Consider the following 22,217-nt stretch of genomic DNA (forward strand, 5'->3'; position numbering starts at 1 on the left):
GTGATACCCATTCGCTCCTGAGAAGCGATAGTGACTGCCAATATCGAGAATTTACGTTTGCTCTCGTCTCCGTTAGATGGACTACATGAATCAATTTCCAGTGCGCATGCGTTTCTAAGTGGATCCATCAAGAATATAGCCAAGAAAATTCTGGAAAGTGAAAAATTAGAAATATGTAACTGAATACTCTTTCACATTTGAGACGAATTTCATACCTTGCAGCAAAGATATTAAACAATTTGAAATATATAATACATGTAAGTAAGTATCGTTCGCGCGTTAAATGATGGCTAACTGGCAAAGTGTTTCATTCTAACCCTACTGTAAGACGATTCGTCAGCCAATAGCGACAATGCACGCAATGATTATCTCGCTATTGGCAGAAGAATCTTCTTAGAATTAGACGTATACACTTTGCCTAGCCATCTGTAGTACTCCTTAGTCCGCTGTAGCCGTGCTCTGATTGGTCCATGTTTTTCGTTAATAACAATGAATATTTTCGTAAAGGAAAAAGTTACTTCTAATGACCTCAGAAATCACTTCTTTCATGTAAGTACAACATTTTTATGACACCCTGTATATTAATGAATTCAATCTTGCGTAAGTACTTATTGGAAATTGTGCGTGCGTCTCATGAAGTAAGAGCATCTTATTTCATGGAGCGTCCGCATGAAGCAGCGCCGTCTTTGACTTTAGTGTTCTCTGAGCTGGCATAGATTGTAGTGTTGCGCTGCAGCGTCTAGAGAATCGTGTTCGAAGACGTAATCCCTGCGAATCAGCGTTGAGCTCCGTTTCTACCTGCGGCGTCCTGTACTGTCAAATTGGAGTTTCGAGTGTGTCGCGAAACAGTGAAAGTTCAGAGCGAAAGCGAAACGACGGGAGTGGCCCTTTACTCAGCACAATCGACGGTATTCGATAGAAATGAATTGATTCCCCTTCCGATAACTCTTTCGCGGAGTGTTGAAGCCATTCGTGTTTGGAATTCCTCGTTCTATCGTATATTCGTAACTGGAAGCCATGGAAGACGATCTGCCGACCGAGTACGATGTCATCGTCGTCGGGACAGGTATTGATTTTTGCGATACACCTCCCATTTATTCCGTTGACTTTTCGTTTTCGATCATGATAATCCCACGATCATATTCCGCAGGTATGACGGAGTCCATTGTCGCAGCTGCTGCGAGTAGAATCGGTAAAAAGGTCCTTCACCTAGACAGGTATGTCAGACATTCTCCGTCTTTCTCTCTTCTTCCCCTACCTCTCCCCCTCCCCCCCTCTCTCTTTTTCTCTCGCTTATTACATATCTCTCTCTCTTGTTCAATGTTCTTTACTTTTTCTCCTATTTTTCGTCGTCCTCTTACTCTATTTCACTTTTATATTTATACTTTGAAAGAGAATATATAATATTTAAGAATACAAGACTCTGCGCGAATAACTGTAGCGAAAACGTAAAATGAAATTTTATCATTCAAGACTCCGTTTTCGGGAAAATTCTCGAAAAAAGTTCATTTTATGTTTTTATTTATTTCTTCTTAGCGAATAAACCCTTTTCACGAAATACTGGGACATCCTGTATATACTTCTACATGGTATATATATGTATGTGTGTTTGTGTGTGTGTATGGGGCTATATATATATGTATATACTCGTGTATGATTTTTATCAAAGATATCACGAAAGTTGTTGTTCCATACTTAGCTACATAATTTATATAAAACGAAACATCCATTTTGATGGTGATAAGGAACAATTAAAAATGTTAGATAAGTAACTATGGAATCAATAGCTTTTTAGCTGAATTATGTAATCACAATAAAATCATTTTAATGTAATTACGACATAATTGTTACTCATTGATCTAAATTAAACTTTTTTTCTATCAAAAATTACATTGCAGTAACGAATATTACGGTGGTCTTTGGGCAACCTTTAACTTTGATGGTCTGCAAAAATGGATAGAGGACCTAAAAATCTCAAAAAATAACACCAAGGACGTATCAGGAATAGAATTGCAACCGGAAGAGAAGTTCTTGAAAGCTAGCGATCAATATTCCACTGTTGAGAATATTGAAGAGACTTGGTATATTTCGAAGTAAGTTCTTTCTTGTAAGTTCTTGACTATGCTCTAAATTGGAAATTAAACCGCCTTTCTATCATAGCGAGGCTGATTTACCTGTGGTCTCTTCAAAAGATACTCAAACTGATTGTAGTGGGGAAGGTAGTGGTAGCGGAGATGAGAAAGCAGACGAGGATAAAGTTGATAAAAAAGAGAATGTGAAACATTGGAGTATAGATCGTATAAGAAAGGAATACAGGAAGTTCAATATTGACTTGGCCCCGAAGGTACAATGAAAATTAATAAATTAAACTTGCTGCCCTATTTATGTTTTATTATTGCGCAACTAAAATTTTCTTCTAAACAGTTGCTATTCGCACGAGGTGAACTCGTTGAGCTACTGATCTCCAGTAATATCTCACGCTATGCTGAGTTCCGATCAGTCTCGAGAGTAGCAACATTTATGGATGGAAAGCTGACGCAGGTACCTTGCTCGAGAACCGATGTGTTTGCAAACAAAACTGTTAGTCTTATCGAGAAGAGAATGCTTATGAAACTGCTTACATCATGCATGGTGCAAGGAGCTGACAGCCCGGAGTTTGATGGTAATTCTACATATGTATCTACACATATATATTCTAAGAAATTTTGTATTCGCAATGGCACTAATTTAATATGATTTTGTTTTATCGATAGGATTCCGGGACAAGACTTTCTTAGAGTATCTACACACAAAGAATTTGACACCGATTGTGCAGCATTACATAGTTCAAGCAATTGCAATGGCTACTGAGAAAACATCTTGCAGGGATGGTGTGAATCGCACAAAGCATTTTCTTAACAGTCTTGGACGATATGGTAGCACACCCTTCCTTTGGCCTATGTATGGTAGCGGGGAATTGCCTCAGTGCTTCTGCAGGTAAAGTTGTTGTTCACATTTTATTTTCATTGCAAATGAAGCTTAAGGTCCATTTCTTTTGTTCTTTTGCAAAAATGTTGATGCCACACTGATTTCCGAAAATTCGTCATATTTTAGGATATGACAACATTGATGAACAATCTCCATTACTTTCAGACTATGCGCAGTATTCGGAGGAGTGTACTGTCTGAAGAGGCAACTCGATGGTGTAGTAATAGATAACGAGAAATGTAAAGCTATCATTAGCGGCAAGCAAAGATTGACCTTGGAGCATTTAGTCGTCGGTCAAGGTCATCTGCCACCGGAAATTGTAGCCTCCGAAGGCGAACAACGGATATCACGTGGAGTATTTATTACGGACAGGTAATAATTATCACTAAAAAAAAAGGACACACATTTTTATAGTAATAAAGTCTTATATAAAATCTGTACACAAACAACGTGTGTATCTACCATGATTTTATTGCAATTTTTGTAGATCAATAATGCAGGGTGAAAAGGAAAATTTGACACTTTTATATTATCCTCCAGAGGAACCTGGTCAAGAACCTGTTACGCTGATTGAATTGGGACCATCAACAAATGCTTGCCCTCAAGGACTATGTACGTAAAAACGGTTGTAAAGTATCATATATTTTAGAATTTCAGGCCAAGCTTTTTATGTTGAATTTATTGCTCTGTTTCGATGCAGTTATGGTTCATATGACATGCAAGCGAACGGCAAACGCAAAGGAAGACTTGGCCTATGTTGTCAATAAATTTTTAAGAGCGGAGACCTTCGATCCGCTGGCCAATCGCTCATCCATTCATAGCCATACACAGACCGTTTCTCCAGACAAGAGACACCTTCAGGTTAATTTTCCTTCCTCGTTCAAATCGTGGAAAAAACTCTACTGCCTCGTGATAAAATGAAGGATATTTTTTCAGGAAGGTGAACAGGAAAACGACAAAGAGGAGTCTGCGGAGAACATAAAGCCCCAAGTGTTGTGGTCACTGTACTTAAATCTACCCGCAAGTGATATTAAATTAAATGATTCTGCGCCGAGCAACCTACATCTCTGTTCTGGCCCGGATTTAGAACTCGACTTTGACTTTGCTGTTAATCAGGTTAATTTTGAAATTATTACTAGGATTTATCCGGACACCTTCAAACTCTTTTGTTCTGCTTCATCGATAATTGTGGAAAAAATCGGGAAGGTTTCGATGATGATGAAAGATTAATTTGGTTTTGGAGGCACATTTGACCACCTTATTCCAGCTATACCCTTTACGGAAAATTTAGAAACGCTTTTTTTTTTTAAATTAAACACGACGTACAGTTTCTGTTTCATCTTTCTCATTACTGTTTCAATATATCATTACCACGCTATGACTTTTAGAATAATGTTGTATATATTTTCAAGGCAATGAGCATCTTCAAAGCGATGTATCCCGACGAAGAGTTCCTTCCGCGAGCCCCAGATCCAGAGGAGATCGTGCTGGACGATGAGGAGGAGCCAGGACCGAAATTTGAGGGAGATATAGAGGCTGAAGAGAAGCAGGATGTCGAGAAGGCTGAGAAGGAGGAATAAATGGTGTTTATTTCGTCTTTTCATCTTGGAAACACGGGCCAGCTCCCTTAGCCGCACACCTCTTTCTATCCAAAGTTGTACGCGCCTCCTTACGTTCGAAAGTTGGCCAATTTTTATCCGAACGATCGACGAACCAATTTTTACCAGCTTTGTCATGTCCGTAAATAGTGCTAGACGCCACCCACTCGTACTAACTGAAACGATTATCTAATCAAATCATTTTATTATACAATCGGAGACTTAAGATATTAGTTTGTCTAGCACTCTTTGTAGACGTTTATTTCTTCTTTCAAAAATTTCTCAAGACCGAGAGCAAAAATTGCTCGTCGATTTTCGAATGAAATGACCAGTCAGCTGGCGCTCAAGTCTGCGTTACACTCGCTCTTATCAGATTACAGTCTGGCCGACCGAAAGCATTTGTTTTTCTTGCTCCTTTTTTTCTCTCACTCGACGAAAAGCATTTCTCTTTTTCACCGTTTCGTTTCGAGGAAGCAAAGTGTAGATTTACGACACATAAGAGAGACGTGGGGGGATCGATCAATCATTAAAAATAATCATTCGAGAAAAACAGTTTTATGATTGAATTTTATGATGCATATTTGTAATCGGTTTCTAGTTTAATCGAGATACTTAAGGCCTATCCGGCACCGATTACATTTATGAATGATGAAATAAGAGGGGATACGATTGTTGTTAACTTCATTGTCTTGATTGCAGTTAATTGTTAGCGCACATGTAAAAAAAAAAAAGAAACGAACATCGTTCCACGTTCCTCTACTATATAATACAAGTAAATATTGTAATGTCTTTTATCCGATCGTTAATACATATTATACATCATTAGTGTATTTATTACGTACTGTATTACATAGCATAGTTTAATCATTATACATTGTTAGTATAGGGACAACTCTAGGCTGCGGAAAATCAATCGTTCCTCGACTATTTATATACATTTCCTTAATTTAATTAATGGATAACATTTCGTTCGTTTAATTTTAATATCGTCATTTAATATTCGTTGCACTCGACTTTATGTAATTTCTGGTTTTTATTTTATATACTATTGTTGTTACTTTTGTACGCTTCGATTTTATATAGTTCGCTTTTCTCTCGATAAGTATTGACTATTTATTAAGTTTTGCGTTTCACTTTTCGTATCTTTTTTTTTTTTTTAAATATTGTCACCTTTTTTCGAATAAAAAAAGAAAAACATTCCTTCAGACGATTTTATGGTTAGATATACTATGTGTGTCTTATGATTGAGAAGAAAGAAAAAATGCTGTCGGTTGGTTTCGCTCGTATAGTATGAAAATTTTTAGACACATTGACCGTAGAGCGGCTTGAATGTCAGAACCGATAATCTTTTTCTCGCCGTTGCTGCTTCGATGTGCGCGCATTTATTTACATTTATCTGATAATACGCCGTACTCAGCATTGAAATACAGTAAACTGATACGAACCGAAATATAACAATTCATTTCACCAGACATGTACATCCTAGAAAAATATTATTTGTTCTTTCTTTGTTCAATTTATACAATTCATTGTTGCTGAATATCTCTTACCCGATGTTTTGCGCTGTGATTTTAATATAATTACCAAAAAATGTTCTAGACAAAAGTTAAACGGTTCGCACAACGCATAAATTGGCGTAAGTAAATGTGGAAACCTAAAGGATATTTAAAGGTCAACTTTGTTTTACGAAATCGAACCGAGTATTTTGTAGTGCATCGGTCATCTGTTTGTAATTATATATACAAAAATGATCTAGATTACTTATTGTTAAAAATCACTGGTTCAGGAGATATTTGTATACTTGAAAAGTACCATGCCATTTTCAAATTGAAATATCTCCTGAACTGAATACTTTTAGCCATAAGTGACTTACAGTAGTTTTTTGTACAGAATCACAAGCTGTACCAACGGATGTACTAAGAAATAATTCAATTTACAAAAACGTTGATCTCCATTAGGACCATTCAATTTTTCTCTGAAACATTTTTTAGTACATAAAAGTTGACTGTCATATGTCCTCTACAGTTTCAAAGATTTTACTCAAATGGGTCATTCTGCACGTGTGTACATACGTATAATAGTAATCTATACAAAATTTGATTTGATCGTATTTTGCAATTTAATTATTTATTATTTCATTCTACCGATCATTTTTTTTCAGATAATGGTCTCGGGAGAAGCAATTGTTTTGAAATTATTATAGTTATCGAACAATTTATAAATTTTTGATAAAGTCAAATTGTAAATTAACAATATTATTTCTCGCGCTCTTTCTCTCTCAGTCGATGAACATAATCTAAATGATCATATGTATAAATAGAAAGCTGTCCTTTTAGATTACATAAAATGAATGGGATTTTCGAGACGGTGCTATCCCATGGTAGCCAAAGAAATTTCTGCGAAAAGTTTAAGTTCCAGGACGATCGATTCGCGGATGCAGGCAAGGAAGTGCGTGCGCACTCCGGGTGCATACACACTTTTATTTCAAGTGCTCGGTGCGAAGCGTGCTGCACCGAAAACGAAGTATGCAGCTTGTGTTGTGACAAATCGTATAATCCTTCTTTTCTGTGATACATCGAAGTGGCTGTGCTACAACGTGTCTTCAGAACCACCGAATCGGTAAAAATGCGCGACAATGTGAGTCTCTCAGCCCGTGTCGTCACGGTGCATCCATTGCATCTGGCTTTCCATCGGGTGCCGGAAAGAAATTCAATTTTCCCCATTAAAAAAAAAAGGACATTCGAAATGATCCATCACATTTTACAAAAATAATTTGTCTCCATTCGTTTATTTCGTACACTTACATTTCTCGCTTCTCCCGATGCCCATTGTTTATGTATGTTCAAAAGTGGTGGGAGAAGAGAACTCAATTTAAAAACTCAATGTTTCAATTTGAATTTTTGCAACAATTCGAGAAAGCAATATAATCTTTTGTACTCTATGAACGAAAATGGTTTAAATGATTTTTAAAATGTAATCAGAGACGGTGAAAAAATGAACAATTTTTCCGGAACTTGATATTTTTTTTTCACACGATCGAATTTGATTCCTTGAAATACGAGAAATCGCAAGAATGTCGACATGATTTTGAATCGATTGTTTGTCTTTGCAGGAAGGATTGGCGTTGCATCTGTTACTGATACTGGTTCTGTGCGCGGACGTGTATACGACAACTGCCAAACACCTAATTAAAAAACGGAATTATAGCGATCAGAGCGTCAGAGGCTATCTGGCGGAGGTAAGCGAAGTGTAAATAAATGTATCTCTGCGAATCTGTAAAAATTGTTAGATGTAAAACAGGTGGTTTAAGCTCCCCGAACTTCGAAGGTCGTTGACCCCGTTTGACCTCGAATGATTTTAGATGAAATATAATTATTATATTTCCGATATCAGTTTAAACAAAATAGAACATTTAGGGCGTCCCTGTTGCAAAAGTAGTATAAACAATTCGAATTACTGTAACATTTGAGAAATGGTTTGAACAAAGGTTACTCATTTTTGCAAGGACTATGGAATTATGCTAGCGCAAGCATGTAAAATGGGCCTGAGCAACAAATTGCTAACGAGCATCGGCTCATCGGATGCTACCCCCACTATCATGCGAATCACTCGGGCCGTAGAGGAGAAATATGTCGACCTATACTACTGCGCGAATTATAGCCCTTTTTAAGTAGTATTGGCATGAGACTATGTATTCGCCTAAGTGGCTCTGCATGGTAATGAGGGTAGCCGTTCGAGAGGCCGGCGGTGGTGACCAATTAGTTACTTAGGCATAATGTAGGGCGACACTGCAGCATAAATACAGTAATGTCTCGATATACGTTAAAGAGATGTGCACGATATTTGTGTATTTATCCTCACAAACATCTAACAATAATATTACCCCTCCAATACGAACACTTTTAAACAAAACCGTAGACATATTATTATACGAACAGATAGACCTCGCTGAATTGAGCAACTTTCGTTTGAAAAGTTTTTTGAAATTCAGCACCAGTTAAAAGTTACAGCAATTTTAATGGAGCCCATTGGCGTCGCCGCACAGGGTTCACAAATAGCGCGGTCAGTTCAAACTTGCTATAACTTTCGATACGTGCAGAATTTGAAGAAACTTTTCAGACAAAAGTTGTTTAAATTTTCAAGGGCTACGCGAACACGTAAAAATTTAAGTGAAATTTTGCATTGCAGCGAACTTGTTGGTTGAACGAGGTCTGCAAAGAGGAGTTTCATAGTAAATTTCGGTGCCGTTGCCCTCGGTGGTCCTACTGCCGTGCCCCTGGCAGATATTACGACGCACACTGCAGCATGACTCAAACCGGCTACATCTGGACCCAGCCGGAGACCACGTTGACGCTCGAGGTCAACAAATGATCTTTGCACAGGACCTTTTTCTATTTGTTCGTCCCTTTCGCATAAATTTTCTCGCAACAAATTCCATGCTCCATGAGTAGTCGCGTTTTATAGGAACTATTTACACTGGTTAATGTTATCTCTAGACTAGATGACCGAATTTTTCTGCGACAACGACAGAGCCTAACGTAACTTCTCTCCTTTGCTTCAGAGTGCTACCACTCATGTGAATTCAACTAACGATTGCTACAACAATCATTTTCGAACGCGTAGACAGAAGGTTATCCATTACGTTCGATTAAAAGATTATAAGCAACGATATAGGATATTCTGATAAATTTGATATGTTGATTTTAGAATATTGTGAACGGTTTTTTGGTTTCACAATTGACAATAGCAAAGGTGATACGATGATAATAGGTAAACTTTGGTTGAAAATTGTCCGACTGGACAAACGAATTTAAATAATGATAAGATTATTGTAGTTAAGTGATATTGTTTGATATCGTAGCTTATTTTAATAATTCGATCATGTGATTAAGCATAAGTTTAGGGTAAATTCCGCGAGTTCGAGCAATGAAAAGTGTTCATATAAATATGTGTGTCGACTTTTTCGGTGTCCTTGTAAATAATATATACCGATTTAATAATTAATATTTACGGTTTTAATTATAGTTATTAAATAAATGAAGACGCCATTGAAATTTAAGCAGGCTTTTATTATTCCCTCCAACGGTCGCCATCTTGGGACCCATACGTAAGTGTTCAATAGACAATATATATTTTATAAAGTGCTTGCACGTATAATTAAAATATGGACGAACATTCAATTATCGCAGCTCGTAATTTATTTTAGATTTTAATCATGACATTTATACAAAGTATTCTCTTGATTGCACGCGGTAGATTAGATTACAAAATTGTGATATTGAAGTATGATAAAAAACAGCGGATATTTTCAATGATCATGTGAATTATGTACACCTTTTCATATACTACATACATTATTTGTCATAATAATAATTTTCAGTACGATATGGTTAAGCATGAGACTAATATAAAAATCTAATTACAATTATTGCGTAAAATAAATTAATGAAAGTTGCTTAACTTAATCAAGATCGATAATTAATTAATATATCCACATATTCAATTTTTACATTATACAAGATAAAACGCAATATATTAATTAAGTATCGAGTAATTACATAAATAATATTAAATTCATGAAATATTTATATTATTATACTATACACTTATTATATTAACATGTACTTTTATACAAAGTGCATTGTGCAAATTAAAATTAATTTTCCATCATTTATCAAAAATTAGAAATCGTTTATGTTTTATTAAGGAAGCTTATTTTTCTTATAAATAACTTTTAAATTGTTTCCTAAAAACTTCCAAAAGATGAGTGTAGAAAAATCGTCACTATAAAAATGTAGATTTAGAAATATTAATATTTTTATCATTTTATATAAGTATATTTATAATGCCTGGTGCTTAAATTTTTATATTTATTAATTTCATGTTGTTTATTCTTTGCAAAATTTTGCCAGCGGATAAACCGTGTAAAGAATAGAATTTCATTCTCTTTTTAATATTGACTGATATAATGAGATTGTTTTATATTTTTTAAATTCTCTTACACAGCGCAATTACACAGGATATCTCAGCTAAATATCTACTTTATTTAATAAATTTGCTCTGGACAAAGTTGTACTGTATCATGAAGCACATGTTATGGCAAAAAGAATTTTTTCTTAAGGTTGTTTGTTAACGAAAATCTTAATATACACAGTTATTGAACTAAAATATTAAACTAGACCTTATCTTGAAATTGAATGATCCGAATAGTGTAATTATTATAGTTGTTGGATATGTATTTTTATGTTTTACGAAACTGTCGAACTAAAAATATACGGTCCCATTAAAAAATAAAACATGGACGACCTTGGGAACTCGTTAGCAAACAACTTTAGGAAAAATAATAGTAAACGAGGTAGATATTTAGCCGATGCATCATGTATAAATAAATAATGGAGTAATTGTACTGTACCACTTGATTTGTACTATTTCCACCTATTTACAATTTAATCCGAAATCATTATAATATGTAGTAATCTCGAGGATATTTAAAATAGTACTATCGAAATCTAACACTAGTTTTATTGCAATCAATTCCGTGCTTAGGTTAAAATATCTACTATATAAAGTCTTTCTTTTATATATTATTATCTTTGATTCTACATTTTTCAGAGTAATTTTTAGATTATGTAAAAAAATAAAAAAAAAATCTCAAAAATTCAATTGCACTAAAACAATTCCAATTTTGTATCGCAAAGCTCTAAAAAAATAATCTGATGCACAAGGCTTGATAATTTCTGTTGTACCTTCTTGGCATAAAATGCAATTTTAAAAATTTATTTTTCAAAATCAAGTCTTTAAAATGCGATGGAGATTTTATTTTTTTGTTTAACCGACGATACCTAGTCAAGGAGACAAAAAGGCTCTTAATAATCTTCTGTAAAATAAATTCATCTTTTCTCATTCGTTTTTTTTTCAAAATTAATTTTCTGAGAAACAAACATTTTAAAAATATGATATACCGTTTCGGTTGTTCATCTATTCGATAAATTCGTCGTCGTCGTCGTCGACGAACCTAATGTTCTGATTCATGCAGAACGTTTCGATGCCAAAATGCTGGCTCTCAATGTTCAAGGTCGCGTCGTCCTTCAGCTTTCGAACCTGCGCGAAGTTAGTCAAAGGGCTCCCGGACAACTCTGTCATGGGAATGTTAATCGTGTCTTTTTTGTGTACCAATGGCTGCTTGCAGTCCATCAATTCCTTGTACTTGCATGACGTCACGTCATCGTCCACGTCCCCTAAAATCTTCGTCTGCAAAGTTTTCTCCGGCGTGCAAAGCTTTTCCTTTTTGCTCGACTCATTATGCATGGGACTCGCATGGGTTTTCGAGGGATTCAATTCGTCCACGGTTTCGTCGTCTTTCTCTGAACGTACCCTATGAATTGATGGGCTAAGATTAAGCGAAATTAGTACGTATCCTATTGGAAATGCAAAATAAATATATTAGTGTAAGGGACCCAATTACTATGGGGATACTGTGCCTATATGAATTAATAAAAATTATTACAATATTAAAAAAGAGATACAACGTACATATTAACTGATTTTAATGAAAAAGATTTAATATCTCTTCTTTAATATTCATCATGCTTTAAAAATAAGTATAATTAATATAGGCACCGTGTCCCCACAGTAATTGGGTCCCTTACCCGACTAAGATACTGACAAGTCAAATGAAAGGGTTTGACTTGAAAAATGTGTAACTCCGTGAAGAAAAATGGGATGAGGGTCTACGTGGGCTCATTCTAAAGCGTGAAATTTCTACTTTCAAATCTCCTAAGTTATTTATTTTTAAGGATATATTTTTATTGGGTAGCAGGCAAAGAAGTGTGGAGAAGGTTCCAGATCTTCAAATATCTAATTTGAAAATTTGACCTATTGCAGCCTTGTGGGGAAAAGATCGGGGGACAGTCTACTATAGCTCATTTTGAAGCTTGAAGCCTCTATTTATTAATGCCTTTAACTTGTCGATAGTTTTGTTGAAATAGAATGTGGGCGAAAAAGTGCTACGAATTTGGGCAACTTTAAACTATTCTAACCTTGTGAAAAAATAATCGTCTAACAATCCATTTAGGCTCGTTCTAAAGCGTGAAACGACTAATTTCGACAGCCCTGAGTTGTTTTATTCGAAGGCAAAAAGCGACACTTATGTAAATAAATATTGTTAGCTCACCTCCTGTTTGGAATAACGCAATACGGTTTATGTTCTAGAGCACCAGACACAGACTCCATGCTTACTTTAATACTAGAATCTTGCAGAATCTTTCGAACAGGAAGTAACTTTTCGTACGTTCTTGCTTTCGAATTGCCGGAGGTTTCGTCCCGATTTAGGTTTACATAATTAAAATTGTGGCAGTAATTTTCTCCTTTTTGCATATACCGGTCGCTATCAACAGAAACCTAGTTACTCTCATGCTAGGAACAAGACACATTATTTACAAGGAACTTTCAAATAATTATAATACAAAATTTTAACCAAACACTGTAAATTATAACGAAATGATAAAGCATAATAAAATTTTGCTGTCCGGACATTACACTTACTACTTCCTATTAATTTTCCACGTGTAGTTGGTGATAAACATTTACAGTCATTTTGTTTATTATTAGTTATAATTTCAATACTCACCCTTGCGGAAAGTCAAATTCGAAGTCCTCGAAGTTTGATAGCTTCATTCTTCTATATTCCGATGGAGTCAATGCTGCACCTTCAGTTTCTACTGTTAAAATAGAATTTCTTTTGCTCCTGCAATCAAATTAAGATAAATTATTGTTCTTCATTACTCTACCACGCTTCGTTCAGAAATTGTTTCGTCCAAAATTATTTTCATCCCTTCAATACGAACGTTTCTAAACCAAATTTGAGATACATTCTTATAAAAATAGATGGTCCCCGCAAAACTAAGCAACTTTTACCTGAAAAGTTTTTTGAAATTCAACGCGAGTTAAATGTTACAACAACTTGAACGAAAACCATTGGCGTAGCAACGCAGAGTTCAGAAATAGGTCAATTCAAGCCGCTATAACTTTCGATACGTGCAGAATTTTGAAAAACATTTTAAACAAAAGTTGCTCAGTTTTTTGCGGGTTATGCGACTGTATATAAAAATTGCGACTACTATGCGTCGTTTCGGAGTAATCACCCTAAATAGATTTCATCGGTGTCGAGCTTGAATTCGTCGATTGGCGGTATCCACACGAGAAAGGCGGGGTCCATGCCTAAATAGGAGCCTGGAACGCCGCTGGTATTTGCCACATTGTAATCATAGTAATCTAACTCCATTTCTGAGTCAGGGTTTGCCAAACTGAACTCCGATCCTGGCCCTTGCAAAAGTTTCTCGCGATTTCTTCTCTCTTTCGTCTCCTTTCCGCTTCCCAAGGTTGACGGGCTCGAGAGCAGACTTTCTGGAGAGGATTGCGACTGATACGACAACCATAATTAATTATTTAACCATTTTACAAAATTATTTTCACAGGACTGAATTTACCTTTTCTTCCGAAGAATTGGTTTCGTTGCTCTGACTTGTGTTCAAATTTGGCGGTTTCTCGTCTTCTGGCTTTAGTGGCTTTGTTTCTGAACTGTCGAGGTCTATTGTTCGCAATCTACATAACATAAAAATTGAAAATGAATATTTTATAGTAGAGTAGTATGTAAGCTGGAAAATTGCACTTTTTGATAAACCCATTTAGAATTGAAATTTAGTATATAAATAATAAAATAACACTTACTTTACAGGATAGGCGTACTTCACTTCTGGTTTCTTCAAGACTAGGATGCTGGAGGCTGACAATAGTTTATCACAGTTCGATTTGATCGATGTTATCGTTTTGTCCGATGAGCTCTCCATTGTGTTGTTTAATTTTAACGTGCTGGAGCTCAACGTGGAACCATCTTGGTACCTATATTCATAACATAATAATTCCTTTTTAAATTAGAGAATACTACATTTATTATGTAGATAAATTAATCATCACATTGAAAATAATATTTTGTTACTGTTCATACCCGGTTAGCGTTTCAGTACTATTATAACGTTCCTCCACCTCGCACAAGGTGTCTTTTGGAGAGTCTTTTACGGTAGCTTCGATCATTGATATCACATCTGATATGATAGTACTTGTAGACAGGTATTTCGAGCTTCCAGGCATTAATTCTGGCAAAATGAATAGATCTAAATTACTAAAATTTCTAATTGTGCTATTCCATTTAAAAATTTTTAAACAAGTGTAAGTGAAACATTATTAGACGACTTTGAAATGTCCTCTACGAGACCACTTACAATAATGATCAACGACAGAATTTTTTTCTGAAATCTTTTTCGACACAGTTAACAGCTTCGAAAATATTTCAGTATTCTAAACTCATATTTTACTCAACTAAAGGATCACACAAATATGAGCTAGTTTTATAATAATTGATTTCAATTTATTTGTTGTAGAAGGTTTGTATATATTCTTACCGGAAACGTCGCTGAAAGAGTCCATGTCCTCAGCGATACGATACTTTCTGTATTTGATAACAAACTGCAGCGTCAAGAATATCGAAACGATGAACATCAGTATCAAAAGCAAAGCAGTCACCAGATGCGCTGGCTTCCAGAAAAACCATTCGTTCACCACGTTCACTGAGTCTGTTTCTAAAGGCACAACAGTTACACTTCCATTCCTTTTCAAAAATTTTTTATCTGAAAGAGCAACACCATAGCTGTGTCAATAACATTAAAGTTGTAGGAATTATTTTCATACAAATTTTTGTTTATTATATATTTATTATTTATAATTTTTTTCTGAAAATTGTTTGTAAACTTTTACGATAAGAAGCATAATCTTTTACCTAGAATGGCAGCATGAGCAAGGAAACCGCCGATGCAAGCGTCACCGGAAGCAGTGAGTTCGTCGCTGAAGAATTCCAACAGCAAATTTTCCCCGGTGCTAATTAACGTTTTCGACGTTAATTGGATTTTGTCCGAGGCGACGTCGGTCAATAAATCCGCATTTAATGAATTACCATCACGGACGCGGAAGTATTGTCCCGGACAAGGAAATTGTAATTGATCTAAATGCAATCCAATCACGAAATTATCGTTCGCCTAAACAGAAACAATATTTAAAAAAAAATGAGACCGTTTTATTGTTTAAATATTTAATACCTGATATTGGGTACTAAAATTGGTTAATTAAGACTTATAAAAGTACCTGTAAAAGCCAAAAAGATCGGCCAGGACACGACTGTGTATTGGCGCCAAGAATTTTTCTAGAAGGTTGCTCCTTTAATCGAATTCGACAGCCGCAACGACACTGCGATCCAATTTCAGCAGCGATTTCCGGTTTCGTTGCGGCCAGAACCGCGCCATGACAGTCGGAGCCGTCGATCCGATTGCTATACCACTCCGTTTTATTCAGAACTTCCGAAAATATTCTTCCGCAGAGCTTGGTTTCCACTGCCTTTCCCTACAAATTCGAAAATCTTTTCCCCTTAAACTTTTCTCGTCAACTTTCGCAATATTACTGTGCAAAATATGTTTTCTTATATTTTCCCTTCAAATTATACTTCTACATTTTTCGTTAAACTTTTTATCTAAACGTGCCTCTATAATCTTTCTCCCACATAAATTGCCATTATATTACCTGGCAAAATTTTGCTCCATATTTAGGGGGTGGAGTGTCGCAAAAGCGATAGCGATTTCTGACCCCTCCAAAACAGGAACTGCTGCATGGACTCCAAGAACTCCATGGACCCCACCCGGCTGCATCGCCTTCTACATCAAAATATACTGTATTGAAACAATGTTTAAATCGACTCTTCAGCACTCGAATCCGAAAACTAGTCTTTTCCTATCACTCTTATGGTGAAAAAGTCCCGTTCTCTTTGAACATTGTGTATACATGTTCAAATGTTTATAATTAGACTACGAATTTTTATGCAAAATGAAAATCGCCTAAGTCAATTGTAGGACCCAGGAATTAAATAAAAATTAATTTCTTCTTTTAATAATTCCAATAAGTTGGAAACAGTTTCTACTGTCTTTTAATGCCTTCACAGTTTTCTATTTCACATTTTTGTCATAAATGCATAAAATCCACAGTTTATTTATAATGTTGTCAACGAATATAGTAATGTGTTCAGGGGAGTCTATAGAATCATTCCGCATAAGAATCATCCCCCTAGCTTCTATGGTTAAATGAGAAAAAATCTCAAATCGAAAAAATGTAACTGTTGTTCCAAAGTCTAATAGCAATGGAGAAAACAGAAATTCTAGAAACATTGGAATATACCTTGAAAAGGGAAAGTAGGAATGCAAGACATCTTCACATCCCTCATGGCGCCGGTTATGGCATGGCTGACGTATGTGAAACAGTACTCGACGTATTTCTCGGTGAAGAGGTCGCAGTCGAAGGTCAACGAGTGCTTGCCAAGGATCGATCTGGACTCTGTGATGTAGTGAAGACTCGAAGGTGAAGCGACGGAAGTGACGTCAGCTTTCAGCCGACCGTAAACGCGAACGCGATCGGCTTCGAGCCGACAGGAAGGATACTCGAATAAAACAGCGACACCGCCGGATCCTTCGCAAGGATATATCGATCTCGCGTGAACCGTCAACTTGAATTCGTCTGACCATTTCACCTGCAATTTTCAAGTAAACCAAAATGACTAATAATCACCGAGAAATGCAAAACGATTCAGGAATACGTCGGCGAGGCAACGCTAATCAAATGGCATAATTCTTTTGATTTTCACTATTTTCTTTTGAAATTTTGACCAACATATTTGTGACATTTTTCTGGTTAAAATGAGTCCAAACACGACAAAATTTGGATCATATTTACTTGTTTAATCCACGATACAGTAGAACCTCGATTATCCGAACCGATATCTGAATTTTCCAGTAAACAGCAGAATAACAACAATTTGATTTATTCTAGAGATCAGTAAAGATTTAGTCTAACACTGTAACTAGCTTTTTATTATTTGAAAATTCATGTTTCGCTGGTTAGTTCGGATAATCGAGGTTCTACTGTATCGTGGATTAAACAAGTAAATATGATCCTAATTGTGTTGTGTTTGGACTCATTTTAATCAGAAAGATGTCGCAAATCTGTCTTGAAGAATGGAGCCTCCTCTTTACGACCCCATGAAATTCAACAACAACCTACATTACCTTGAAGTACAAGCTAGTATTCGGCGCGGTAGGATTCACGCTTGAAGCCTTCAACTGAACCGCGTAGTTTCCGGGGAGTCCGAAAAATTCGCACCGAAAAAAAACAGTCTTTGGTGGAACAAATCCCCTCACCTCTTCATTGTACAAAACCTATAAAATCATATAAAAATCCATAAAACATCACTTAACCAATAGAACCTACTATCAACTCCGCGAAAAGGGTGGTTTCTGAGGTCATTTGCGGCGACATTTTCCTTTGCAAAAATGTCCGCCTCGGCTTTGTTATGGAGTTATTAATTAAATACACCAATCAGAGCGCGGCCACACCGCGCGATGGCGGGGAGAGTCGGTAGCGATGGCGTGGCGTTGCGGTGATACAGTGAACAAGAGAAGGAGCAGAAATTAATTTATAATAATTAGAACTCACTTTTTCGCAATTTTTGCAAAGGAAAATGACTCTTCAAATGACCTAAGGAACCATCCAATTTTGGGACACCCGATGATAACGATTTCGCCATTTTTATGATTAGATATACATATGTACTATTAAAATGATCTTTCTTATTTACCTGCGTACGAGTATTGTTATTCAAATAACAGGCGGTCAGGCTTGCGCCGCAGTACATTAATTGTAAAACGTAGACAGCTACAGGAACATTCTCCAACGGATTACAACTCGCATCATTGTATCTGACAGTGGTCGTAACACTCTTGCTCGGATAAGTTTTGATCTCGTGGGACTCTAAATAAATGTTCGGCATCGGCCACTTTACGTCTACGATTTTAGTTGTCTGCGAATCAAATGGTTTGCAATTATTCTCCACGAATTGAACGAACACGTGAGGTTTTCAACCCTGCGTTTCTCGTGCGAGACGCGGTAATATTTTCTTATTGAATTTATTTGCGTTTTGGTAGAATTCAAAAATCCTGCTGAATTTGTAGATTTTTTTAAATTGGCGAAACAAAAGGGAAACTGAAAATATTTCTTCTTCTTGCATTTGTTTAAATTATAGTCAATTTTAAAATTATATGTATCTTATAAAGGAAAGATGGAAGAATTGTAGGCAATATTGAAAATGTTATTAAATTGTTCAATTTCTATCAGAAGTTTCGCCAAAAATTTCAGAATTTCATAAACTACCGGAACAATAATCGAGAGTGATTTTTTGGAATTTTAACAAATTAAAATGTCCCGCCAGAAATTGAAAAATTTTAAAAGTCATCGGGAAAATAATTCCAAGTAGTATTTCAGATATTTTTAGTCTGAGAAATGCAAAGTTAAACGTAAAAATGTGTATATTGTTTTGACACTTGACCCTCCGTCAGCTAAATTTTAATTGTTTAGTTTCTCCCACGCGAAAATGTTAGACACCCGCATCTAAAAGAAACTTGTGTCTTCACGGCTTTGAGCGTCCAAGCACTGTTTAATTTATTTAATTTAGTTCAGAATACCATGAGGGTAAAACGAGCACTCAGTGCCTCGCATGGTCGTTATACATGGTCGACACAAAAATAAATCATGGGAATAGGAGACCTGTTGTGCAGACCACGTTAATGAAAAACCATACTGCCGGCAGAGGGTTGAATTAAAAGTCTGAAAAATTGAGTAAGAATCATAAACTTTCGAACCTGATAAAAGGAGGCAACAGGCACTATTGAATTTTTGTATTTGTACTCTAGTCGCAGAGCGTAGATACCACCACGTGCGAAATACCCGCAGGGGATCACAATGGAGATGGTCTCGTTTTCTGAAGGCAACTTTTCTAATTGAATCTCTCCGATCATTTCAGATATGTCGTCAAAGGGGTACAATATTCTAGAAACAACAGAAATAGTTAACAATTTTTTAGCAACTTCATCTCATGAAAGTAGTTACCCCCCATAAATCTAACTTTTACAAAAATATTAATAATTTGATTTCAAGTTTTCCTATGAATTAGTCAAAAATAAATTATGGCGTATATTATGAATGCTTACCGTAACACAGCCGATTCGTTAGAAGCGCTGTTAAACTTCTCACTACTTTCACCGTATTCTAACATTTCATTTGTCTTTACAATAAACACCGTAAGATCTCCCGAAAGTGCGACGTGGGATGATGGCGAATTAATTTTCAATGCACCGAACTCTTCTGTCTCTACCATTGTTGATTTTGTGGCACCTGAACCTCTCATTTCATTAATTTTTATATTCCCAAATTATTGGGTCTTATAACATTTTTATATACAAGCATACATTGCAAATAGCATATGGTATATTCTATATGTATATTCTATGTTTGCTAACAGCAATGTAAAACGAAATATAAATAAGAAGTTAATTACAATAGATTACTGTTTTAAATATATATAAATACTTCAGAAATGTGTGGAATATATAAAATGTATTGTATCAATAAATGAATAAAGTACAGAAAATATATCCAATAAAAGAAACGGATAAAACAAATTTAACAATTGTCGTTTAAAATATATTTTTAAAAAATTGAATTAATTCTAGTATTTCTTTAAAATTTATTTCACAAAAATATAAAATCATTGATTTCTCTATTTTTCCCTAAAACTGAAGATCTCCAAAAAATTATTTGGAATCGAACTTTCTCTCGCTTATGGCTCAAAATAAAGAAAAGAATGATTCATAATAAATTTACCACATTCAAGGAGGATGGTATTTAGTATTCCAAAGAAGAGCCATTTGGATTTCAAATTCATATCCAGGTCGTCATCCGTATTCAAATTCTAGACTTCGTTTCTGAACTGGACGACACAAAATTAATTATATTTTAACAACGAATTATGTTAACCATTGAGATTATTCTTTAGCTTGAAAAATAAAAATTTGCGAACCTTATTCGTTCGCTGCGAGCATGGTTGCTGAGACGAAATTTTCCTGGACGAGGAGAAAACATAAATGTGCCGTAGTAATTTGCAGGAATCAATATCCTTCCGATGACCGGCGCGAATTTCACTTGCTGACCCTTCGATACTTTTTCATTTTCATCGTTTCGAACGTTCACATTTCACTGTGTAAACAAATTTTACAATTTTATTCCGAAAATTTTATTTCGCATAAATATGCACAATTTAAGTACACAGACAATAAAATATTAAATTATAGGATCTAATTAACGTTGAAAATAGGCTATAAAAATTCGAAATTAAATTACAAGATCAAAACAATTTTCTAATTTTGTGTAAAAAATACCTGTTGACATAAACATTGATGAGCAAAAGTACTAAGTATTGATTAAATGATTCTAAATTAAGTGACAAAACTTTAAACTTTAATTTTGTGTAAATATCAACAACTTATGAATAAAATATAAAAAAATTAAACTTTCAATTCACGTTAATATTGAGAACAAAAAAGTCTCAATTTGATTAGAAATTGAAAAAGAATTTATTAAACTTGATTTAAAAAATTCTAGATTGCATAAATATCCATAACATTATCCATTATTCTCAAAACTATAAAGGTACACAATTTTATAATCCCATTAAACTCCAAACAAGGAAAATCAAATAAAAACGTCGAGTATCACTCTATACTCTCGATATTAAACCAAAAACAAATCACAATATTGTATTTGAAAAATACTGCAATCTTGAAACACCAACAATCTATCACTATTTAAAAAAAAAAAAAACCAAGAAACCAGAAAATTTTAAGACCATCTCCAAATCAAAACCAGCGAAACCTTTAAAAAAGCGAACATAAAAGCACCTGCAAAAATTTAAATCATCGCCGGATAATTTGGAACGTCTTCCCAAAAATATCTTCAAATTAATTAACGCGATCCAATTTAGCAGAAATTGTTTAAAAATATTTAAAATCCTCGAGCATCAACATCTCGAACCGGCTGCTGTTAAATGGCGAACAGTGCAAAAATCGATCGCGCAGTCTGAGGGCCTAATCGCCGGCAGATCGGTCCGATTTACACGAAAAATATTCGCACCTTTGTTTCCGAGGCATCACACGGCGAATTTGGATCGGCTACGGGGAATGTTATCGAGCGGTGTATTTAACTCGAGAAAAATACGAGAAATTCGAATGCAGAAATGTAACACCGGCGACGCGAGCTTCATAAGGCAACTAACACCATCGGGGTCGACGGCCAGTGTCCCCTCCCTCATACGCCCCACTATGGGGGTTGTTCTTTGGGGTAGAGAATTCTGACAGAACATCGACTTCAATCAATGGAGGGATTATATCGACCTGCAGTCTGCTCCTCCACGGCACTGGCTCTCTTCTCTCTCTTTCCCCCTCTCCCACCCTTTTTTCACTGCTTCCACCCTCCAACCCCTCCCTTTCCTCTTACTTTTTGTTTTGAAGCAAAGGGTCATTATTTTTCGCGTTAGGGTGCCGCAATTGTCTGAAGAGCATTAGTCAGTTTTGTCGGCCTTGTCGTGTAATTGGACAATTTCCTGAAAACCTTCCTGCTTTTTCTCATTTTTTCAATTACGCAGAAAAATTAGAAGAAATCCGTTATTAA

The 22,217-nt window shown here is 35.5% G+C and overlaps 3 protein-coding genes and 1 long non-coding RNA gene across 5 annotated transcripts; 3 read left to right on the forward strand and 1 right to left on the reverse strand.

Moving 5' to 3' along the window:
• The first annotated feature begins 766 nt into the window (after positions 1–766).
• Positions 767–5,772, forward strand: Rep (Rab escort protein). 2 transcript variants are annotated; one of them, XM_076795665.1, is made up of 11 exons: positions 767–1,066; positions 1,151–1,217; positions 1,899–2,093; positions 2,212–2,344; positions 2,425–2,662; positions 2,754–2,976; positions 3,133–3,339; positions 3,455–3,579; positions 3,668–3,828; positions 3,904–4,083; positions 4,380–5,772. In XM_076795665.1, exons 1-11 carry the CDS (start codon positions 1,018–1,020, stop codon positions 4,545–4,547), a joined length of 1,746 nt encoding a protein of 581 aa, XP_076651780.1. In that variant the 5' UTR covers positions 767–1,017; the 3' UTR covers positions 4,548–5,772. The 2 variants fall into 2 exon arrangements, with proteins under 2 accessions (XP_076651780.1, XP_076651779.1); XM_076795664.1 differs by having other exon boundaries at positions 768–1,066; positions 2,161–2,344.
• A 1,038-nt stretch (positions 5,773–6,810) lies between these two features.
• LOC143358715 (uncharacterized) lies at positions 6,811–8,947 on the forward strand. The gene is made up of 3 exons (XM_076796063.1): positions 6,811–7,202; positions 7,678–7,803; positions 8,754–8,947. Exons 1-3 carry the CDS (start codon positions 7,191–7,193, stop codon positions 8,934–8,936), a joined length of 321 nt encoding a protein of 106 aa, XP_076652178.1. The 5' UTR covers positions 6,811–7,190; the 3' UTR covers positions 8,937–8,947.
• A 718-nt stretch (positions 8,948–9,665) lies between these two features.
• On the reverse strand, positions 9,666–21,892 carry Gogo (thrombospondin-1 like protein golden goal). Its single transcript, XM_076796062.1, has 19 exons — positions 21,681–21,892; positions 20,572–20,747; positions 20,376–20,481; positions 19,703–19,886; positions 19,355–19,541; positions 18,295–18,516; positions 17,726–17,875; positions 16,842–17,190; positions 16,194–16,324; positions 15,762–16,016; positions 15,400–15,655; positions 15,026–15,250; positions 14,572–14,719; positions 14,295–14,465; positions 14,054–14,168; positions 13,709–13,986; positions 13,195–13,311; positions 12,739–12,951; positions 9,666–11,940 (listed from the first exon to the last, which is right to left on the reverse strand). The coding sequence occupies exons 3-19, from the start codon at positions 20,434–20,436 to the stop codon at positions 11,544–11,546; spliced, it is 3,459 nt and encodes a 1,152-aa protein (XP_076652177.1). The 5' UTR covers positions 20,437–20,481; positions 20,572–20,747; positions 21,681–21,892; the 3' UTR covers positions 9,666–11,543.
• Positions 15,161–16,417, forward strand: LOC143358716 (uncharacterized). The gene is made up of 3 exons (XR_013082990.1): positions 15,161–15,292; positions 15,404–15,545; positions 16,220–16,417. It is a non-coding gene; the product is annotated as an uncharacterized LOC143358716 (long non-coding RNA).
• Positions 21,893–22,217: the final 325 nt, after the last annotated feature.

This window comes from Halictus rubicundus, chromosome 11 (assembly GCF_050948215.1).
Source record: "Halictus rubicundus isolate RS-2024b chromosome 11, iyHalRubi1_principal, whole genome shotgun sequence".
Lineage (NCBI taxonomy): Eukaryota > Metazoa > Arthropoda > Insecta > Hymenoptera > Halictidae > Halictus > Halictus rubicundus.